The sequence below is a fragment of the Pan paniscus genome, chromosome 18 (genome assembly GCF_029289425.2).
Source record: "Pan paniscus chromosome 18, NHGRI_mPanPan1-v2.0_pri, whole genome shotgun sequence".
Lineage (NCBI taxonomy): Eukaryota > Metazoa > Chordata > Mammalia > Primates > Hominidae > Pan > Pan paniscus.
Genome location: NC_073267.2, coordinates 11501874 through 11520800, shown reverse-complemented (window position 1 = coordinate 11520800; position 18927 = coordinate 11501874). Strand labels below are relative to the sequence as shown.

The 18927-nt window shown below is 45.9% G+C and overlaps 1 protein-coding gene across 7 annotated transcripts in view; it reads right to left on the bottom strand.

Annotated features, from left to right (window-relative positions):
* Positions 1-18927, bottom strand: part of CLEC16A (C-type lectin domain containing 16A) — a 236640-nt gene that overhangs the window by 210894 nt on the left and 6819 nt on the right. For all 7 annotated transcript variants that reach the window (XM_055099547.2, XM_055099552.2, XM_008960366.5 and 4 more), the window contains exons 2-4: positions 12277-12405; positions 7603-7736; positions 879-1027 (exon numbers count right to left, since the gene is read on the bottom strand). In XM_055099547.2, coding sequence (XP_054955522.2) covers positions 879-1027; positions 7603-7736; positions 12277-12405 — 412 coding nt within the window. The remainder of the gene's footprint in view (positions 1-878; positions 1028-7602; positions 7737-12276; positions 12406-18927) is intronic.

Sequence of the window (18927 nt, the reverse complement as noted above, 5' to 3'; positions counted from 1 at the left end):
CAGAGCAGCAAGATGGGAAAGCCTGGGTCCTCGCTGATATTGTTGAACCACAGGATGAACCAGCCCCAGCACGACCAGTGCCTGGACCTTTTGGTATGGGTGATACATTGACCCTATTGTTCAAACCCCTTTTAGGTGTGAGGACAGGAGCAATTTATTTATTTAAGTTGTTCATTTTAATAATTCTCCCAAAGAATGTCAGGGACATTATCTTATCAACAATAGCAACGTCTATGATTTTAGGGAGCTATGTACATACTGGCACTTTGAAGACATCATCTCATTTAATTCAACCCCTAATAACCCTACAAGATGTATATTCTTAACCCCATTTCTCAGATAAGGAAACTGAGGTTCAGAAAGGGACTGGGACTTCCTTAAGGTGACACAGCAGGGAAGTGACAAAACCAGCCCTGACTGGAGTTCCTGTTTTTCCCACAGGGCAACACTTCCCCAAGACAACATCTGGGCATGTCTCCTCTCTACCAAGTATAAAGCTCTCAGAACAAACTGAATTTTACATTAACAATGGAAAGGCTGGCCAGGTGCTGTGGCTCACGCCTGTAATCCTAACACTTTGGGAGGCCAAGGTAGGAGGATTGCTTGTGCCCCGGAAGTTCAAGGCCAACCTGGGAAACATAGTAAGACCCTGTCTCTACAAAAAATTACATTTTTTAAATAGAAAGGTAACTTATTTAATTACAAAAATTTTTTAAACATGCCAAAGTCAAAAGTGTTGCCATGAAAATCATAACAAGCATATAAGAGCTTTGTAAACAGACACAAGACCATCCAGATATAAGGCGCTGCCGTTAAAAAAAAAAAAAAAAGCCACGTGTGGCTTTACACCCACATGTGCCCCTCTGGCAATTACTTACCTCATTATAAAAGAAATGGACAGTGTGGTTGTTGAGTTTTAACGAAAGTGTTTTCAGGAACGATATATAATAGGCCATAATCTCCTCATCAGAAAAGTCAAATTTATGAACGATGATAGAATTTACGTAGTTATTTGAGAGCAAATAATCTAGAGGGAGAAAAAACAAAAGAGGTTAACTCATGCTGGAGGAAAGATAAGCCAGGTAACAAGCAGATGACCACGTTAATGTACTTGAATCAGGTAAGCCTCTGGGTTGCTGGGATTAAACACACTAACTGGGAAGAGCTTAACTTTTAACCAGCAAAGAGATCATCTTCGATGTACAGTCACCAGGAAGTTCAAATGCATCACCAGAGAACAGCCCTTCCCCGCCCTCCCACACCAAATAAAAAAAAGACACTCCAACATTTTCTTTTCATTGATGGCAAAGTGTAACAAAGAGCTGGGAGTAGGGGGAAATTAGCTGGTGTGTGGGCATTTTCACAAACCACCCATGAATGAGGGTAAAAAGCTGCCCCCTTCTGCCATCACAAATCACATCATCAACTCTGAAGGCCACAACAGGCCACACTAGGGTTTTTTTCCTCCTTATATAGCAACATGATTTCATAAAGGTCCCTTTCTGCTGAATCCCTACTACATGCCGGCCACTAGGCTGAGTGCTTTACATGACCATTAACCATCACATGATCCTGCTCATTCTTCCCATTTTGCAGATGAGCAAAAACATCTCGGAGATGTTAACTTACCCGTGCACAGAGACAGTCACAGAGAAGGGATTCAAACTTAGGTCTGATGTCAGAGTTTGTCATGCATTATGCGGGCCCAACTATGAAAACTGGGTGATGAGGGCCCAAGGGCACTGGGGTCAACTGAAGAGCAACCCCATTCCCCAGCTCCCAGCGCCTGGCCCTGCAGAAATGCAGGCCAGTATGGTGAGGGCTTTCAACAGTGAAGAGAGGCAAAACCAGATTCCAACACTGCATCTCCTGATCCTGACATGTTTGCCACTGAAATCAACTAGCTTTTAAAGCTGTGCTGGCCGGCAAAAACATGTCTACCAGCCAGCTGCAGCCTATGGCCTGCAGTTTGATATCTCAGTGTTGGGCCCTTGCCAGGCATATTTCCCTCTGTGTTCTTACCAGCCACCCTGCAAGGCAGGCACTGCTGTCCCATCGCCTGTCCTTTGGAATGTTGTGTGAGCGCTGCACCAGCTCACCTGCCCGGCCCCCAGGACAGCTAAAGGCAGAACATGATTGACACCTGCTGGGGGCATGGTTTGGAGCCTCGCTACTCAGAGTCTTGTCCTCAGATGGGGAGCACAGCAACCCTGGAGCTTGTCAGACCTGTAGGATCTTGGGCCCCGGCCCTGCGCCACGGAGTCAGAATCTCCAGGGGTGGGCCCAGCACTCTGCATGTGAGAAGTGTGCAGGGCTCCCCATGCGTGCTCGTGTTTGGGAAGCTCTGGGTTCAATCGTGGACTTGGACTGGCCTGCTTGTGTCCACATCTCGCCCCTGCCACTTCCTAGCTGTGCTGTGACCTTGGGCAAACTGCTGACCCTCCCCACGCCCCAGTTTCATGAAGCCAAAACTTCCTCTTGAAGTAGTGGTAAGGGTTAATGGAGAAAATGCACAGAAAGCACTCAGGACAGTAGTAGTAGTCACTGATTCACTGGCTGTGTGAATGGACAGCATGGGCCGCAATGCAAGCACTTGATAATGTTAACTGCCATTCTTCTTCTTATTATTACTATTATTCGGAGATTCAAAATCTCAGCTTTAGCCAGGTGTGATGGTGTGCACCTGTGGTCCCAGCTTGAGGCCAGGAGTTCAAGGCTGCAGTGAGCCATGATCGTATCACTGGAGACTAGCCTAGGCGACAGGGTGAGACCTGTCTCTAAAAACAAAACAAACAAAGAAAATCTCTACCATATTCCAGGAATGAAAACAGTTCCTCTTGGGTGAAGAGGAAATAAACCATTAAGTTATTTGGAGCCGTCGAGGTACCTAACTGAGGTCGATCAAAGTCAAACTCAACAGTCTGTTGGGAATCATCAAAAACACCACACCACAAAGAGGAATCTGGGAGCCCGGGATTGTGACGGAAGCCACAGTGTGGGCCTGTGGCGTGGTCCTCCTTGGAAGTCAGTTCTCCGGGAAAGCCACTGCATTCAGAAAAGCCACTATGCACTCTGAGCGGGCATGGCAGACAGGCTGTGCGGTCTGTAGTCTTAGAAGAGCAGTTTTCAAAATCGCCTGCTCATCACACTACTGAGGCAGTGCTTGGGGATCCCTCCAAGCAAGGAGTCAATGGGTCTAAGGCAGAATCTTAGGAATCTTAATGTTTTTAGAGATGGGGTTATGTATATCACAAATCCTAAGTGGACAGCTTGACATATGTGGAAATATACACACACATACATGTATGATATGGTATGGTTATGTCCCCAACTAAGTCTCATCTTGAATTGTAGTTCCCATAATCCCCACGTGTTGTGGGAGGGATCAGGTGGAGATAATTGAATCATGGGGGTACTTTCCCCCATCCTGTTCTCGTGATAGTGAGTTCTCACGAGATGTGATGGTTTTGTAAGGGGCTTCCCCCTTTGCTGAGCACTCATTCTTCTCCTTGCTGCTGCCATGTGAAGAAGGATGTGTTTGCTTCCCCTTCTGCCATGATTGTAAGTTTCCTGAGGCGTCCCCAGCAGTGCTGAGCTGTAAGTCAATTAAACCTCTTTCCCTTATAAAGTACCCAACCTCGGGTATATCTATGTATAAAACACATAGATACATAACCCTAAGTGCCCAGCATGATGAATTTTTACATATACACACGGTGTAAGCACCATCCAGATCCCAAATCTGACGTTCCCAGCTCTCCAGAAGGCTTCCTCATGCCCCTGCCCAGTCAGTACCCGCTACCCCAATGCAACCCTTATTCTGCTTCTAGCACATCAGACTCGTTTTGCCTGTCCATGAGCCTTATCTAATGGAAGCAGACAGTACGCACACTTCCTATGTCTGGCCCCTTTCGCTTATTACCACATCTGAGGGCTTTCCAGGTTGCTGTGTATGCAATGGTAGTAGTTCATTCCTTCTTTCCTTTTCCATTTTCTTTTCTTTTTTGCTATATAGTAGTACATTCTCTGAATAGTCCACAGTTTATTTATCCACCTGGAGTCTAACATGGGTATCGTGTCACCCAGGTGATTCTGATACCCAGAGCACTTCTTTTTCTTTCTGTGTCATTCTGGCTCTTGCTGGGGGAGAAGTAGGGAGGGGTAATGGGCTGGCAGGATAAGGAGTGTTGGGGTGTCTTACTGAGCCCTGCTGTGACTGGTTAGTGGCTTCCAGACCACCAGCAGCACAGACACCATACTGGGAGCTTCAGATGTGCAACTGTGAGTCTCTCAGCTGTACCCTGGAGCTGGAACAGCGACAGGCTCCCTCCACTCCCCAGCAGGGACTTTTCCAGGGCCTCCAAGAGATGACTCTGTGGGTGGTTGGGGGCCACCAAAGGACAGTTGGAGGTGCCTCTATTATCAGGCTGGGATTTTTCTACTACCCCCTCACTATGTGGCTGACTTTCTGTGGTATCCTTTTCTAATAAACCCGGGAGCCTGTACGTAATCTCAGTCTCTCGGGACTCTGTCACTTAGGTCACTAACCCCAACAGGCAACAGGTGCATTTGTGAAATGGTAGCTTGTAATAGTGAAAAGCTGGAAACCACCTAAATGCCCGTGGTCAGGTTAAACAGATAATAGCACAACAAGCTGCCACTCCTAAACCAAACCAGGCAGGGTTACAGAACGGGACAATGAGATCTAAGATACACTGGGAAGGTGGGAAAAAGAAAAGCAAACAGCAGAATGGCTGGTGCACAATGGATTGTTAGGGTTAAATTCTGCAGAAACTTGACTTTACATTTTTCTAACATTTGGCTTTTCGTTATTTAACAATGAGGACATTTTTTCTTCTGTGATTAGAAAATAAAAATAAAAGCAAAGGTCTTCTAACCTCCTCACCCCTTACAAATCCAAGTTCTGTAAACGTGCAATGATTTCTACCCCTTTTGCAGGGCTTATAAAAGCACTGTGGTGAAGGGGCTATAAAGCCAGGGGCATCTGCCTGGGTTTCCCACAGCAGGGCACCCTTTTCGGTGCCAGGACAAGAAAAGCCACGCATACTGCATGATCTCACTTACAGGGAGAATCTAAGACAGTCAAATTCATAGAAGCAGAGAGTCAAAGGGTGGTTACCAGGGACTGGGGAGGAGGGAAATGGGGAGACGCTGATCAAAGGGTACCATGCACGATGAGTAAGTTCCGGAGCTCTCATGTACAGCACAGTGACTACAGGTCATCCTACTGTGTTATAGACTTGAAATCTGCTAACAGATCTACTGCATATTTTCATCACACAATGTGCACACACAACCCCCACCCACACACACAAAAGTGAGGTGATGGATATGTTAATTCACTTGATTGCCGTGATTATTTTACAATGTACACATTTTTTGTGTATATGTATATATTAAATCAAGTTGTACACATTAAATATATACAATTTTTAAAAGCCATATAATTCAGAGAAACACTCTAAAAGCCGTAAGTTGTGATTGCCCCACCCCCATCTCAATCCAGTCACCCCGTGCCTAGCTGGACTTTGAGAGGCTTCCCAGGGCAGGGACACTGAGGGTGATGTTGCCTTAAAGGACAAAACCGACACCATGGCCATGTCCTATCTGCCAGACCCTGTGCCTCGCTCTGAACACCTGCTCTCACGCTCACGCCCAGCCACTCTATGCTGCAGCCACTGTGCTCTCCTCTTGACAGATGCATAAACAGCAGCTCGGAGCCTTCACTGTCCAGGCACGTGCAGGGAGGGAGTGTGGGGCAGAACTGGGCCTGGGACTTGGTTCAGTCTGAGTCAAGGGCCTGTGCCACTGAGCTGGATCTTCCCCTCAGAGCTTTTAGAAACCGCAGTCATTTCACATCCAGTGAAACAGGCGCTGGTAACAAGGGAAACCATTTAGGGAGACAGGAGTCGGCCCACATTTGTCAACTTGCGGTCACTGGGAAGCATAAGGCATCTCTGAGGCAGCAGCACCACCTAGCGGTGGCTGCGAGAGCCATCACTCAGCAGCCCTTTCACCTCTCCCTCTTGGCCAGAGGAATGCCACCATCTCTACCTCTTTCTGCCCACTGCAGACTTTTTTCAGACCTGTCCTGGGGACTTAGAGCCTGTCTCTGATATAGACATTTGGCCACTTGTCCCCCACTTCTGGCGGGCAGGGCCAGGGCTTGGTGAAGTCACCTTCGAATAACAAAGCTAGCAGTCTAGCGTGGAGGATTAGGAACCAAACCAGGGTTTCTCAGCCTCAGCACTGGGGACAATTTGGGCCGGGTAATTCCCTGTTGTGGGGGGCCTGTCCTTAGCAGCACCCCTACCCTCTACCCACTAGATGTCAGCAGCACCCCCAAGAATGTTTTTAGATGATGCCAAATGTCCCCTCACTGAAGGCCACTGAGCTAATCGCCTGGGATGAAACCCCTTCTCTATTCTGGCTTTGCTAGAGCTGGCGCCTGGGTGTTAAAATGAAAGCACTGACGGCACCTGCCTCTCAGGGGTGGTTATTACGGATGACGAAACTGAGGCTTAGTGAGGGCAGGTAAGAAGTTCGGAGTCACACACTCACTAGCTGGGTGGAGGGACTGAAGCAGGAGGGTTGGCACCAATGCACACACCCTTGCCTGCCCTCTGGCAGAGGTCTTCCTTGTCTTACTTCTTCCAGTGCTTATTCCATTGGCTGATGATTCAGCGACCCCAACTCTTTAATAGCAAGTCATAAAGAAGAACTGCAAACACCCCCAGCATCATCAGCAGAGGGGAACCCTCTCATAGTACCCACCACACAGAAACAAACACAGGCTTAGGGACTGAACTATGTCCCCCTCAGGTTCCTACATTGAAGCTCTAACCCCCATTGTGGCTGTATTTGAAGACAGGGCCTTTGGCGAGGTAATTAAGGTTAATGAGGTCATAAGGGTGGGGGCTCTCATCCAATAGGACTGGCGTCCCCATAGAAGGAGGAAGAGACACCAGCTAGCACTCTCTCAATTTCTCTCCACTCACACACAGATGAAAGGCCATGCACAGCAAGAGGGTGGCCGTCTGCAAGCCAGGAAGAGAGCCCTCACTAGAAACCAACCCTGCTGGCAACCTGATCTTGAACTTTTTCTTTTTGTTGGAGACAAGGTCTTGCTCTGTCACCCAGGCTGGAGTGCAGTGGCACAATCACGGCTCACTGCAACCTCGACTTCCTTGACAAGCAATCTTCCTGCCTCAGCCTCCTGAGTAGCTGGGACTACATGTGCACACCACCACACCCAGCTAATTTTTGTGGTTTTTTGTAGAGACGGGGTTTCACCTTGTTGTCCAGGCTGTTCTCAAACTCCTGAGCTCAAGTGATCTGCCCACCTTGGCCTCCTAAGTGCTGGGGTTACAGGGATGAGATACCATGCCTGGCCAATCTTGGACTTCAACGCTCCAGAACAGTGAGAAAACAAATCTCTATTGTTTAACCCACTCAGTCTATGGTATTTTGTTAGGATAGCCTGAGCCGACGAATAGTAAGCGCAGACACAGAAAACCACGCTCAACTTCACCCTGCTACATGCACAGCAGCACAGAGGCAAATACCAAGGAATGTCCTTACAAAGTGAGGTCTCGTGACTGATGTTCTCAAAGAGGATGTTCAAGGTCTGCAGCAGCTGAACGCACACGTAACGGCCCGACTTTTGCCGCAAGATGTTCAAGAAGAAAACAAACATATTCTTCTCCAGGAAGAAGCTGGGGAGAGAATGGAAAAGCATCAGTGGCTTGCTTCCACATGTGGAAACAGAAATTATTATCTGGTTTCATTCACAACACAAGTATTAGATTCACCCCTCTCCCCCAAGGCATCTGCACAGGTCATGCCACCCATTGTCACCTGCCACAACTGGAATTCCCAGCAAAGGAATAAGATAATTATGAGTATTAAATGAGTTTTAGAGCTGGGCACAGTGGCTCATGCCTGCAATCCCAGTACTTTGGGAGGCTGAGGCAGGATGATCGCTTGAGGCCAGTTCAAGACCCAGCCTGGGCAAAATAACAAGACCCCTACCTCTACAGAGAAGAAAAAAAAATTAGGCGGTGGTGCATGCCTGAAGTGCCAGCTACTCAGGAGGCTAAGGTGGGAGGACCACTTGAGCCCAGGAGTTCAAGGCTGCAGTGAGATATGATCAGGCCACTGCACTCCAGCCTGGGTGACAGAGCCAAAAAAAAAAAAGAAAAAAGAAAAAAAAGTTCCCAAAAAGCTTTACCCCTACAGTTTTCTTTCCCTTAACTGCCAGTTTAATCATGAGAAAAGTGAGACAAACCCATTTTGGGGGACATTCCACAGAAGACCTGGCCAGCATTTCTCAAAACTTTCAGGGTCGTAAAAACAACAGAAGACTAAAAAAGAGTCACGGAACAGAGGAGGCTGGGGAGATATGACAACCAAATGTACTGTGGCTCCCAAATTGTCAAGTTCTAGGGGAAAATAACTAGAAAGAAATACACAGGTACTGATGTGGTGGAGAAACCCTACTAACCCATCCCCAGGTCTGTTTCTGCCTTTCTCCTTGTGGATAGGATACTTGTCTGTACACAGCCTAGCGGCACTGGCTTCTGGGGGTACACGTTGGCTCTTTCAGTCTTGAAAAGCAAACAGACCATCCAGTGCCTTTCTCTAAAGGAAGAGAATGACGTTTCTAGTTATGTGTTCTCTGTACTCAAGCTAACACCAGATAATCTTGCATCTGGGACACTTGGAAGAAATGAGGTGTGCCTGCGGGCTGACTCAGTTGTGGGTGCCTCTCTGTCCTCGTCTGGCATCTCCACAGTGGTGAGGTCATGGGCCTGGAACTTACTCAGTGCTGCCTGATTCTGTCTGAATCCATGAACGGATAAATGAAAAAATTTAAATGGCCTAAAAAAGACCCTTACAATCTTCTCCAACTCGGAGGCCCATCTGCCTGTAAATGCCATTCATGTTGACCTCCAGAGTATTTCTGTCATTTGGCCTATTTTTGTCTACCTTCAGTTCAAGTTGCATAAATCAGTGACTCCTAAGGGCCACCAGCAAACTCACTGCCACACTGTGACCAACTTGGGAACTTGTTAAAATGCCTGTACCTAGATCTTGCCCCAGGGATTGACAGGGTAGGTCTAGCATAAAATCCATGAACCTAGATTTTTTAAAACTCCATAGGGGAGTGGGCAATTCGTTGGGAAAAAAGGGTGATTGTAGGACTGGAGCATTTTACAGTACCAGGAAGTAAGAAGTGCTCAAAAAACAAAAGGAAGAGAGCATATCAAGGGGATACAAGAACCAGACTGAAAGAGCTCCCAATAGCCAAAGCTGAAACAACTTGAGCAATAAAATAACAACATACTGAATTATAGCCCAAAGTATAAATAAATATCCATGAGTCCATATTAATATAAGCAAATGACTGCATAAATAAATGAGAGAGAAGAGATAAATCTTCCATGCAGAAGAATTTCAAATAATACATGTAGATACTGCCCCCTTCTAGAAGGTAGACCTTAACCCCCACCCCCTCATCATGAAAAGGTGGGGTAGACTTGGTGACTCTCTTCTAAAGAACAGTGTGGGGAAAGGAGAAGACAGTAGCTTTATAGTAGAGAAACCTGGCAGACAACACCTTAACCAGGTGATAAAGGTAACATCACCAGGATGTCATGTGGATATCGTGAATGCCCTGTGATGATGGCAAGAGAGGGGAACTTTACTCCTATAGCTTTCTTCCCCTTAACTGCCAGTTTAATCATGAGAAAAACATGAGACAAACCCAGATTGGGGGACATTCCACAGGAGACCTGGCTAGCATTTCTCAAAACTTTCAGGGTGGCAAAAACAACGGAAGACTAAAAAAGAGTCACAGATCAGAGGCTGGGGATATACGACAACCAAATGTACTATGGGAACATGGATGGGATCCTAGGACAGAAAGGAGATATTAATGAAAAACTGGCAAAATCCAAATGGGGACTGAAGTTGACTCAATAATACTGTACCAATGTCAGTTTCTTAGTTTTGCCCAGTTCACCCCAGTAATGTAAGACACTTACAATGGGAACGTTCTATACTATCTTCGAAACTATTTTATAAATCTAAAATTATTCCAAAATTTTAAAATGTAGTAAAAACAAAATTTTCTTAGGGACTTTGTTGGATAACTGTTTAAGAATCATGGAGACCCTAAGAGCTCAGCAGCTTTTCTAAGATGACAGATGGACAGGGTGTCATCTTGGGACCTAGAATGACAGGTCCGTTCTAGGCAGGGTGCAGTAGCTCATGCCTGTAATCCCACCATGTTGGGAGGCTGAGGAGGAAGAATCGTTTGAGCTCAGGAGTTTGAGACCAGCCCTGGCAACACAGCAAGACCCTGTCTCTAAAAAAAAAAATAAGTCCATTCTAGTCAAGGGGGACACAGTTTCTAATCTTTAACCCAAGGGTCTTTTTGATTTCCAAAAAGATATTAAAAAAAAAAAATTCCAGCTGGGCACGGTGGCTCATGCCTGTAATCCCAGCACTTAGGGAACCTGAGGCTGGTGGATCACCTGAGGTCAGGAGTTTGAGACCAGCCTGGCCAATATGGCGAAACACCGTCTCTACTAAAAATACAAAAATTAGCCCCACGTGGTGGTGCATGCCTGTAATCCCAACTACTCCAGAGGCTGAGGTAGGAGAATTGCTTGAACCTGGGAGGCAGAGGTTGCGGTGAGCCGGGATCCCGCCAATGCACTCCAGCCTGGATGACACAGCAAGACTCCATCTCACAAAACAAAAAAAACAAAACTCCCCATGGATCCTTAAAGGAACTAGGTCTGTATATAAACACAAATTCATGACTCACATGTTCTGCTTTGGAGATCATAGCCAGTGTTTACAGGTTTGCATTTTAAAGAGTCTGCATTTCCACAAGTAGCTTTATTGGATAACCTTGCTGATGAAAATATAAAGCTACCCTGAACCTATATTCAGGAACTTGCTCAGTGCTGCCTAATTCTGTCTGAATCCATGAAAAGGTAATATCCTTCTTATTTGGATATCTAATAAGAAACCAGGTTAAAAATAGAACACCTTTACTTTTCAAAAATGAGTTTTAAAAGTGGCCTCAATATTTATAATACAGACACACACACACACACGCACACACACACACACCCGTGTTTGGTGGTTGTCATAACCCAGCCCCAAATCCTTCTGCACTAAGACATCAAGGCACATCTATTAGGGAGGTAGTTCACAGTTAACAGCCCTTGCTTTTTTTTTTTGAGACATGGTCTCACTCTGTCACCCAGGCTGGAGTGCAGTGGCAAGATCGTGGCTCACTGCAGCCTGGACCTGCTGGGCTCAGGCAATCCTCCCACCTCAACCTTCTGAGTAGCTGGGAGCACAGGCACACACAACCATGCATGACTAATTTTTTAATTATACGTAGAGACAAGGTCTCTGTATGTTGCCCAGGCTGGTCTCAAACTCCTGGGCTCAAGCGATCCTCCTGCCTCAGCCTCCCAAAGCGCTGGGATTACAGGTGTGAGCCACCGCGCCTGGCGGCCCTTGCTTTTTAACTGTCCAGTGAGGCACGTCTGTCTTTATCATTTGCTATCATTTATTCCTGTACCAGGCACTAGACAAAGAGAACTTTTTCTCTCTCTTTTAAAGGTAAAGAAACTGAGGCTTAGGGAGATGAAGAGCCTGGCTGAGGACTGCTCACCTAGGAAGTGGTGAGTTGCGAGACCCCTCACTGATTCTGGGTGTGTCACTTTTCCACCGCTTACCAGCTATGTGACCTTGAGCAAAAAAGGGGACACCAACAGGGCCTCTACCACGGGGTGGGTGGGAAACTTAGGTGGACCGTCTCATCAGGAGCTCAGCCCTGTGCCTGGTCATCAGTAAACATGGTAACTGGGAGCCCTCAGGGACTCCCCCAGGGCACAGGCCTTCTGTTCATGTCAAATCTAACCACCAGACATGTTCTCCTTCCTTTGGGAAAATAATCAGACACAACCTGGAGGAAAATTACCCATGACATTTTCAGGTTTTCTAGAGACACTCATTTCCATAACTTCCCCATTTTTGGCTTGCATTTCTATAGTGCTTCAAGGGCATTTTTTTTTTTTTTTTTTTTTTTACAGCTAGACAGAGATAGATATCTAGGCAAGATCAAATTAGCGTCAAATCCTGAAATCATCCAGAATGACTCATAGTATACATTTAGAAAAACATTCAAAGAAGAATAATCAAAGAACAGCAATCATTAGAAACCCTTACTCAAATACAGAGCTGTCATTTTGATCTCCCCAGATCAGGATCTCAGTGATGGAACGGATGGTCTCCACTAGCAGGTTCCGGTTCTGTTCTGTGACTGTGGTGTTTTTGGTCAAAACGTGGTACAGATACCTGAGAGAAATGAGAGAAAAGGAAATTAAAGGTTACCAACTGAAATGCAAGCCAAGTTCCATGACCATTAGCAATATTTTGGAGACAATACAGCAATGCTTTTTCAGGTTTGGGTAATGCAATTTCCCATTCAGATTAGATGTAACTCACAACCCAAGAAAAATAGCAGACAATGCTTTGAAGGGTTAAACCAAGGACACACCAACCCAGACGGAGACAAGAAAATCGTCAAACCCTTGAAGTTAACTACTCTCAAACTGCAGTGTGCAAGAGAATCACCCGGAGAACTGAATCAAGTGGGGGCTCCTGGAGCCCCCTCGGAAATTCAGATTCAGCAGGACTGACAGAAGAGCAAGTAGCCACCTGCTTCATATGCTTCCCATGATGTTGATGCCTTCAGAGCAAGTGGGGACATACAGCTCAGGCTGGATGCCTAACACGGGACCTGCAGCCAGGCTAATGTTGAGGTTTAGAGAGATGGAGCCACAGCTTAGGAAGGCTGGGTCCCACAGCAGTTGCTGGGAGAAAAATCACATGCAATTCCCCTTGGAATGCCCACAATCCCTCTCAAGTGCAGTGAGCCCATCAGAACTTATGGCTCAAATGATCTGGGTGGTTTGCAGCCCAAGGGCAATGGTCTTATTTGCTGAGAACAGATTGTTAAATTCACTGAGTTAAATGGGCTGGCTGGGAGCGGTGGCTCATGCCTGTAATCCCAGCACTTTGGGAGGCCAAGGTGGGTGGATCACCTGAGGTCAGGAGCTCAAGACCAGCCTGGTCAACATGGCGAAACCCTGTCTCTACTAAAAATACAAACATTAGCTGGGTGTGGTGGCGGAAGTCTGTAATCCCAGCTACTCTGGAAGCTGAGGCAGGGAGAATTGCTTGAACCTGGGAGGTGGAGGTTGCAGTGAGCCGAGATCACACCATTGCACTCCAGCCTGGGTGACAGAGCGAGACTCTAAATAAATAAATAAATAAATAAATAAATAAGGGCTGGAGAGGCTATGGTGCTGTACTTCATCTACCCAAACAGGCCTGAATGCCAGGTGCTGGAGCAGAGACAGGTAGACACCTTCCAGTCCTCAAGGCCTCTTTGCTGGTGGGGGAGACCAAAAGAATCACCGAGGCCAGTCCTGAACAGCGTGGGGACCAGAAGCCTAGCTGGATGCCCTGGGAGTGCCACCGGGTACGGCTTTTCAGATGGCTTCTCCAGGGCCCACAGCCCCAGGTAACTTCACCTGTCAAGGGAGCTCAGGCTTGAGAAGGAAAAGCAGACACCAAGAGGAAGTGACTCAGGAAAAGTGCCCTCCTCTCCTGATTTCTTTTATGGCTAACTTCAGTTTTCAGGGCTGGGGGTCTGGTGAGAGCAAGGAAGGAAAGGTCTAGATAGGATTGTCCCATCTACAATCTCTAAAAATGGGTAAGACATAAAGAGGAAGCAGCTTGAAGATGAAACAATAAAGAACAATCTGCTATTTAAAGGGGCTAGGGTTTATTTATGAATACTGTTACTGTTTGTTATGCTTTAAAGACCTAGTATAATCAAGCATTTAATTAATTTATTAGAAATTGCATGTAATTTTTAACATGCAGTAATTAGAAGAGCCCTCAAAAAACACAAATCCTCAACCACTTGTACCCAAATCTACCAAAAGGCTGTGGGAGGGGGCATGGGCCCAGTTTCCCTCTATAATTAGGTAACTCAAACAGCACTTGAACCACCCTGGGATGAATCATTGGAGGACCCACTCCCAAATCTACATCTTCATCTTGCCTCAAGTGCATCTTCCCCAAGAGTTTCAAACGGCAGAGTTTTCCAAACTGCAGTTCCCAGGCATCCTGCATCAGAATCACCTTTGTAAGTTGTCCCAGACCCATTGAATTGGACTTTTGGTGCAGGGCCCCAATCCCACTGAAGTCTGACAGTCACCGCACCACTCCAGCTGTGGCCATCAGTGACACTCTCCACGCAGGCCCCCATGTGCCTGACACCCTGCCAGTGACAAGACATTGTTGGCAATATGGAAGAAGGGCAGATTCTCCCTCCTCTCTTCTGTGTACATCTATTAGCATCACACATCATACTCCTGGTCAATGGGAGACGGTGGCTTAGGTGGGTGGGTCTGCTCTGAAGATCCCCAACAAGAAGAGGAAATTTTAAATTCTTTAGGACCACATGACTTCAATTGATGGGGCTTTCTGCTTAGAATGCCCTTGCTGTCCTTGTCAACCAGCAAACTCTTACTTACATTTCAAAACCCAGCTCGGGCATCTCTTGGTAAAGCGTTCCCCATGCCCCCCTCCCAGGTGGATTTAATTGTTCCCTCCTCATTGGCACCTCTGTACCCACACATATTTGCTACTGCACAGCCCACCCTCATTTGCAAAGATCTGCCTCCCATACTAGACCTGAGCTCCTCAAGGTCAGCACCATTACCTTATTGATCTTGGTGACCCCAATACACTCCAAATGTCTGATACACAGCAGGTGTTCAATAAATGCTGAATGGGGCAGGGGATGATCTTTGTAAACATAACTTAGATCAAAGCATACACGACTGAACATAGCCAGGGATCCAAACGCCAGACACGGCAAGTGACAGCGCAGAGCTCTGGTGAAGAGGCCAGGCTTCGGAGTCTGGCAGACAGACTTGGGCTTGACCTTTGGCCCTGCCACCTCCTAACTGTGGCCTTGGACAAGGCGCTTCACCTCTCTGCAGCTCAGATTCTACACAGTGGTGGGAACAGTCAAGGCTTCCTCACTGGGTTGTTCCAGAGAGGCAACGTGACCATGCACAGAAAGAGCCAAGCACAGCGCCTGGCACAGAGCAAGGGCTCAACAGAAGCAGGCTTGGCTGCCATGGTGATTAGATTATGGTCATTGTGGTGGGGGCCGTTATTCACATTATTACTACATTATCTAAGGAATATTCCAGGAAGGTAGAAAAGAGATCAGGCTAGATTCAAACAGGGAAAGAGGGCTTCAGGGCAGGAGTCGTGATGGGAAGGTTCAGCGAAACCAGAGCAGGAAGTAGAGAAAGTCTGGTATTTCCTGAGAGGCACTAGAGTATATGGTTAATTACAAACACTGGTATAATTAGAACATAGGGTTAATCACAGACACTGGAATGCCTGGATCTGAGCACACCTCCATCACTTATTAGCTGGGTGATCCTGAGCAGGTTACTTTCCCTCTGTGCACCTCAGTTGTCTCACCTGTAAAATGTAAACAGCAATGGTACCTGAATACTTTAGTATCTACCTATTTTGGTGGGGTTGGGAGATAACAGATAACTAACTCGGCAGTTACTATGTATGATACAAGTGCTAGCTATTGTTATTGTTGCCCTTATTAAATAATTTCTGGGGGGAAAAGTCCTAGTAACTACCAGAAGGCCCTTATAGGCAGAGAGGGCAGGGCGGTAAGTCCTGAAAAAAAGATTCTAGGAGCCCCCATGTGCCTGGTTCTCTGCGAGGGCTTCATGTGACCTACAGACTCACAGTAACCTGAAGATGTGCACACTGTTGCCACTGCACAGGATAAGACAGCAAGTGAGGTTTGGCGACCTTCGGTAGCTCGCCCACAGACCTGTGGCCAGGAAGAAAGGTCTGAGAACTCCATTTGTTTCTTGGCCTCTCAATACTTGGTGTTCTTTGCCCTGGTCGGTGGCGCCATCTGCTGGGTATGCAGTGATATTGCGTGGGGGCTTTCTTGCAGTAGTGAAACTGGGTGCCTGTTCATATATGTTTATGGACTGTTTGAATATCTTCTTTTGTGAGGTGCCTGTGCAAGTCTTTTGCCCATTTTTTTTTTTTTTGAGACGGAGTCTTGCTCTGTCGCCCAGGCTGGAGTGCAGTGGTGCGATCTCCACTCACTGCAAGCTCTGCCTCCTGGGTTCACGCCATTTCCCTGCCTCAGCCTTCCGAATAGCTGGGACTACAGGTGCCCGCCAGCACGCTCGGCTAATTGTTTTGTATTTTTAGTAGACATGGGGTTTCACCGTATTAGCCAGGATGGTCTCGATCTCCTGACCTCGTGATCCACGTACCTCAGCCTCCCAAAGTGTTGGGATTACAGGCGTGAGCCACCGCGCCTAGCCTGCCCATTTTTAAAATTAGGCTGTGTGGCTTTTTCTTGCTTGTTTGGTAGAGTTCTTTATATACTCTGACCACAAACCCTTTACTGGAGATAAATATTGCAAATACTTTCTCTGATGGTGGCTTACCTTTTCGTTCCCTTTATACTGGGTCTTTAGATGAGTAGAGGTTCTTAATTTTAATGTAGTTCAATTTATTAATCTTTCCCTTGGATGGTGTTTCTTGTATCAAGCTTAAGAGGTTCTTACCTACCCCAAGGTTATAAGGAAATGCTTTTTACTTCTAACAAAGTTACTGTTTTACTCTTCGCATTCTGACTTTGAGTACATCTGGAACTGATTTCTGTGTATGATATGAGGTACTGGCCAAAATTAAGTTTTTCTATATGGAAATCTACTTGACCCAGCACCATTTACAGAAAAGGCCCTCACTTCTCTACTGCACTCCAGCGCCACCATTGTCATTAATCAGGTGACTACCCATGTGGGTCTCATTCTGGATACTCCAGTTTCATTGATCTATTTGTCTATCCTTGTATCAAGACCATACTGTCTGATTACTGCAGTTTTACAGTAAATCTTGCCATATGGTAATTAAGTCTTCCAACTTCTTTCCTTCTGTTTTTCAATATTGCCTATTCTTGGCCCTTTTAATCTCCATATACATTTTAAAATCACCTTCTTCATTTCCACAAAAATACGTGCTAAAATTTTCTTAGACTTGCCCTACATCTACGGCTAAATTTGGAGAGAACTGACATATTTACAATAGTGTAACATTCTGATATTTACAGCATTTGTTTCCACGCTCACTTGACAGGAGTCTTGCAGATCTATTGTTAGAGTTGCTGCTAGGTAGTCGATTTTTTTTTATGCTATTGTAAATGATATTGTTTCAAATATTCATTTTCTAAATGTCTTTTGCTGATATACAGAAATACTCAGTAGACTGCAAGCTCCAAAGCTCAATGGGGGTTACACCTTTACCTTGCTCGTCTTTCTGTCCCACAATGCCCTAGCACACCGTTTTACACAGTGTTTTAGGAAGAGATGCTCAATATACATTTGCTTGAATGTAATGGGGGGAAAGGCTGAATGGATTAAGATTTAATGTTTTAATGGTGTATCTAATTCCAGGGCTTTGGAAGATTAGGTAATTCAACCACCTCAGAGATATAAACATTTTAATAACTTTTTGTTGTTGCTGTCATTTTCTGAGATGGAGTCTTGCTCTGTCATCAGGCTGGAGTGCAGTGGCATGATCTTGGCTCACCGCGGCCTCCGCCTCTTAGGTTCAAGCGATTCTCCTACCTCAGCTTCCCAGGTAGCTGAGTTTATAGGCGCAGGCCACCATGCCCAGCTAATTTTTGTACTTTTAGTAGAGACGGGGTTTAGCCATGTTGGCCAGGCTGGTCTTGAACTCCAGACCTCAAGTGATCTGCCTGCCTCGGCTTCCCAAAGTGCTGGGATTACAGGTGTGAGCCAACTCACCCGGCCCATTTTAATAAAACCTTCTGATTATAAATGTAACATTCACTTTAGAGAAGTAGGAAACTTTGACAACAATGAAAGAGAAACGGCAACCGTGGTGCCTAGAGATGACTGCTGCTGGAGTTGCAATCTATTTCCTCGGGTCTTTTTCTTTGCTATGGATATTTACATAGTTGAGGTCATGTTGCATTATCCATTTCAGTGCCAATCTTATTTCCCACCTCAGCTAAAACAAAAATACTTTTTTTGGTTATTAACAACTGTTTGCAAATATCTGTAATGGCTACACAGTATGACATTGAAAGGACAAGCACAGTAGCAACTCTTTTGAAGGGCATTAAGATTCCTAATTGTGTGAGTGATAACAATGTTGCTATGACCATCTTTGTATGCAAAGCTGTGTCGTTATCTCAGAAAAGTTTCAAAGGACAGAATAATTACCTTGCTACTTACTGGCAGCAAATTAAAATGTTTCTCTTACAATGATAACCACTGTTAGAATGACAACGTGTTTTCTCAAACTATGTATGTACCTCAGTAAAACAGATGAAGCTTCCTATTACTGCCAGTCTCTGTCTGAGTGCTTCGTTTAATCCCAGAAACAATCGACCCTTTGGGGATGATGCTCTGGGAGCTAAGGCATCTGCCCAGGGCCCTGGTGCAGCACAGGAGGTGCCTAGGTTAGAACCAGGCAGACTGAACTCCAGACCCCGTGATTATAACCCTTCTAGGACTACAGAAATGCAAACAATGAAGTAAGCAACAATTTTATTGGCCAAGAATTTACATGAGGTTATGAATGCCTAACACACAAAAAATAAAATAAATTTTAAAAACACCAAATAGATAAACCAAAAAGGCATGAAAATACTATCAGATCTTATGGAAAGTCCTTATAAAAGGCTCTAACTCCCATTTGTCTGGAAAAGAG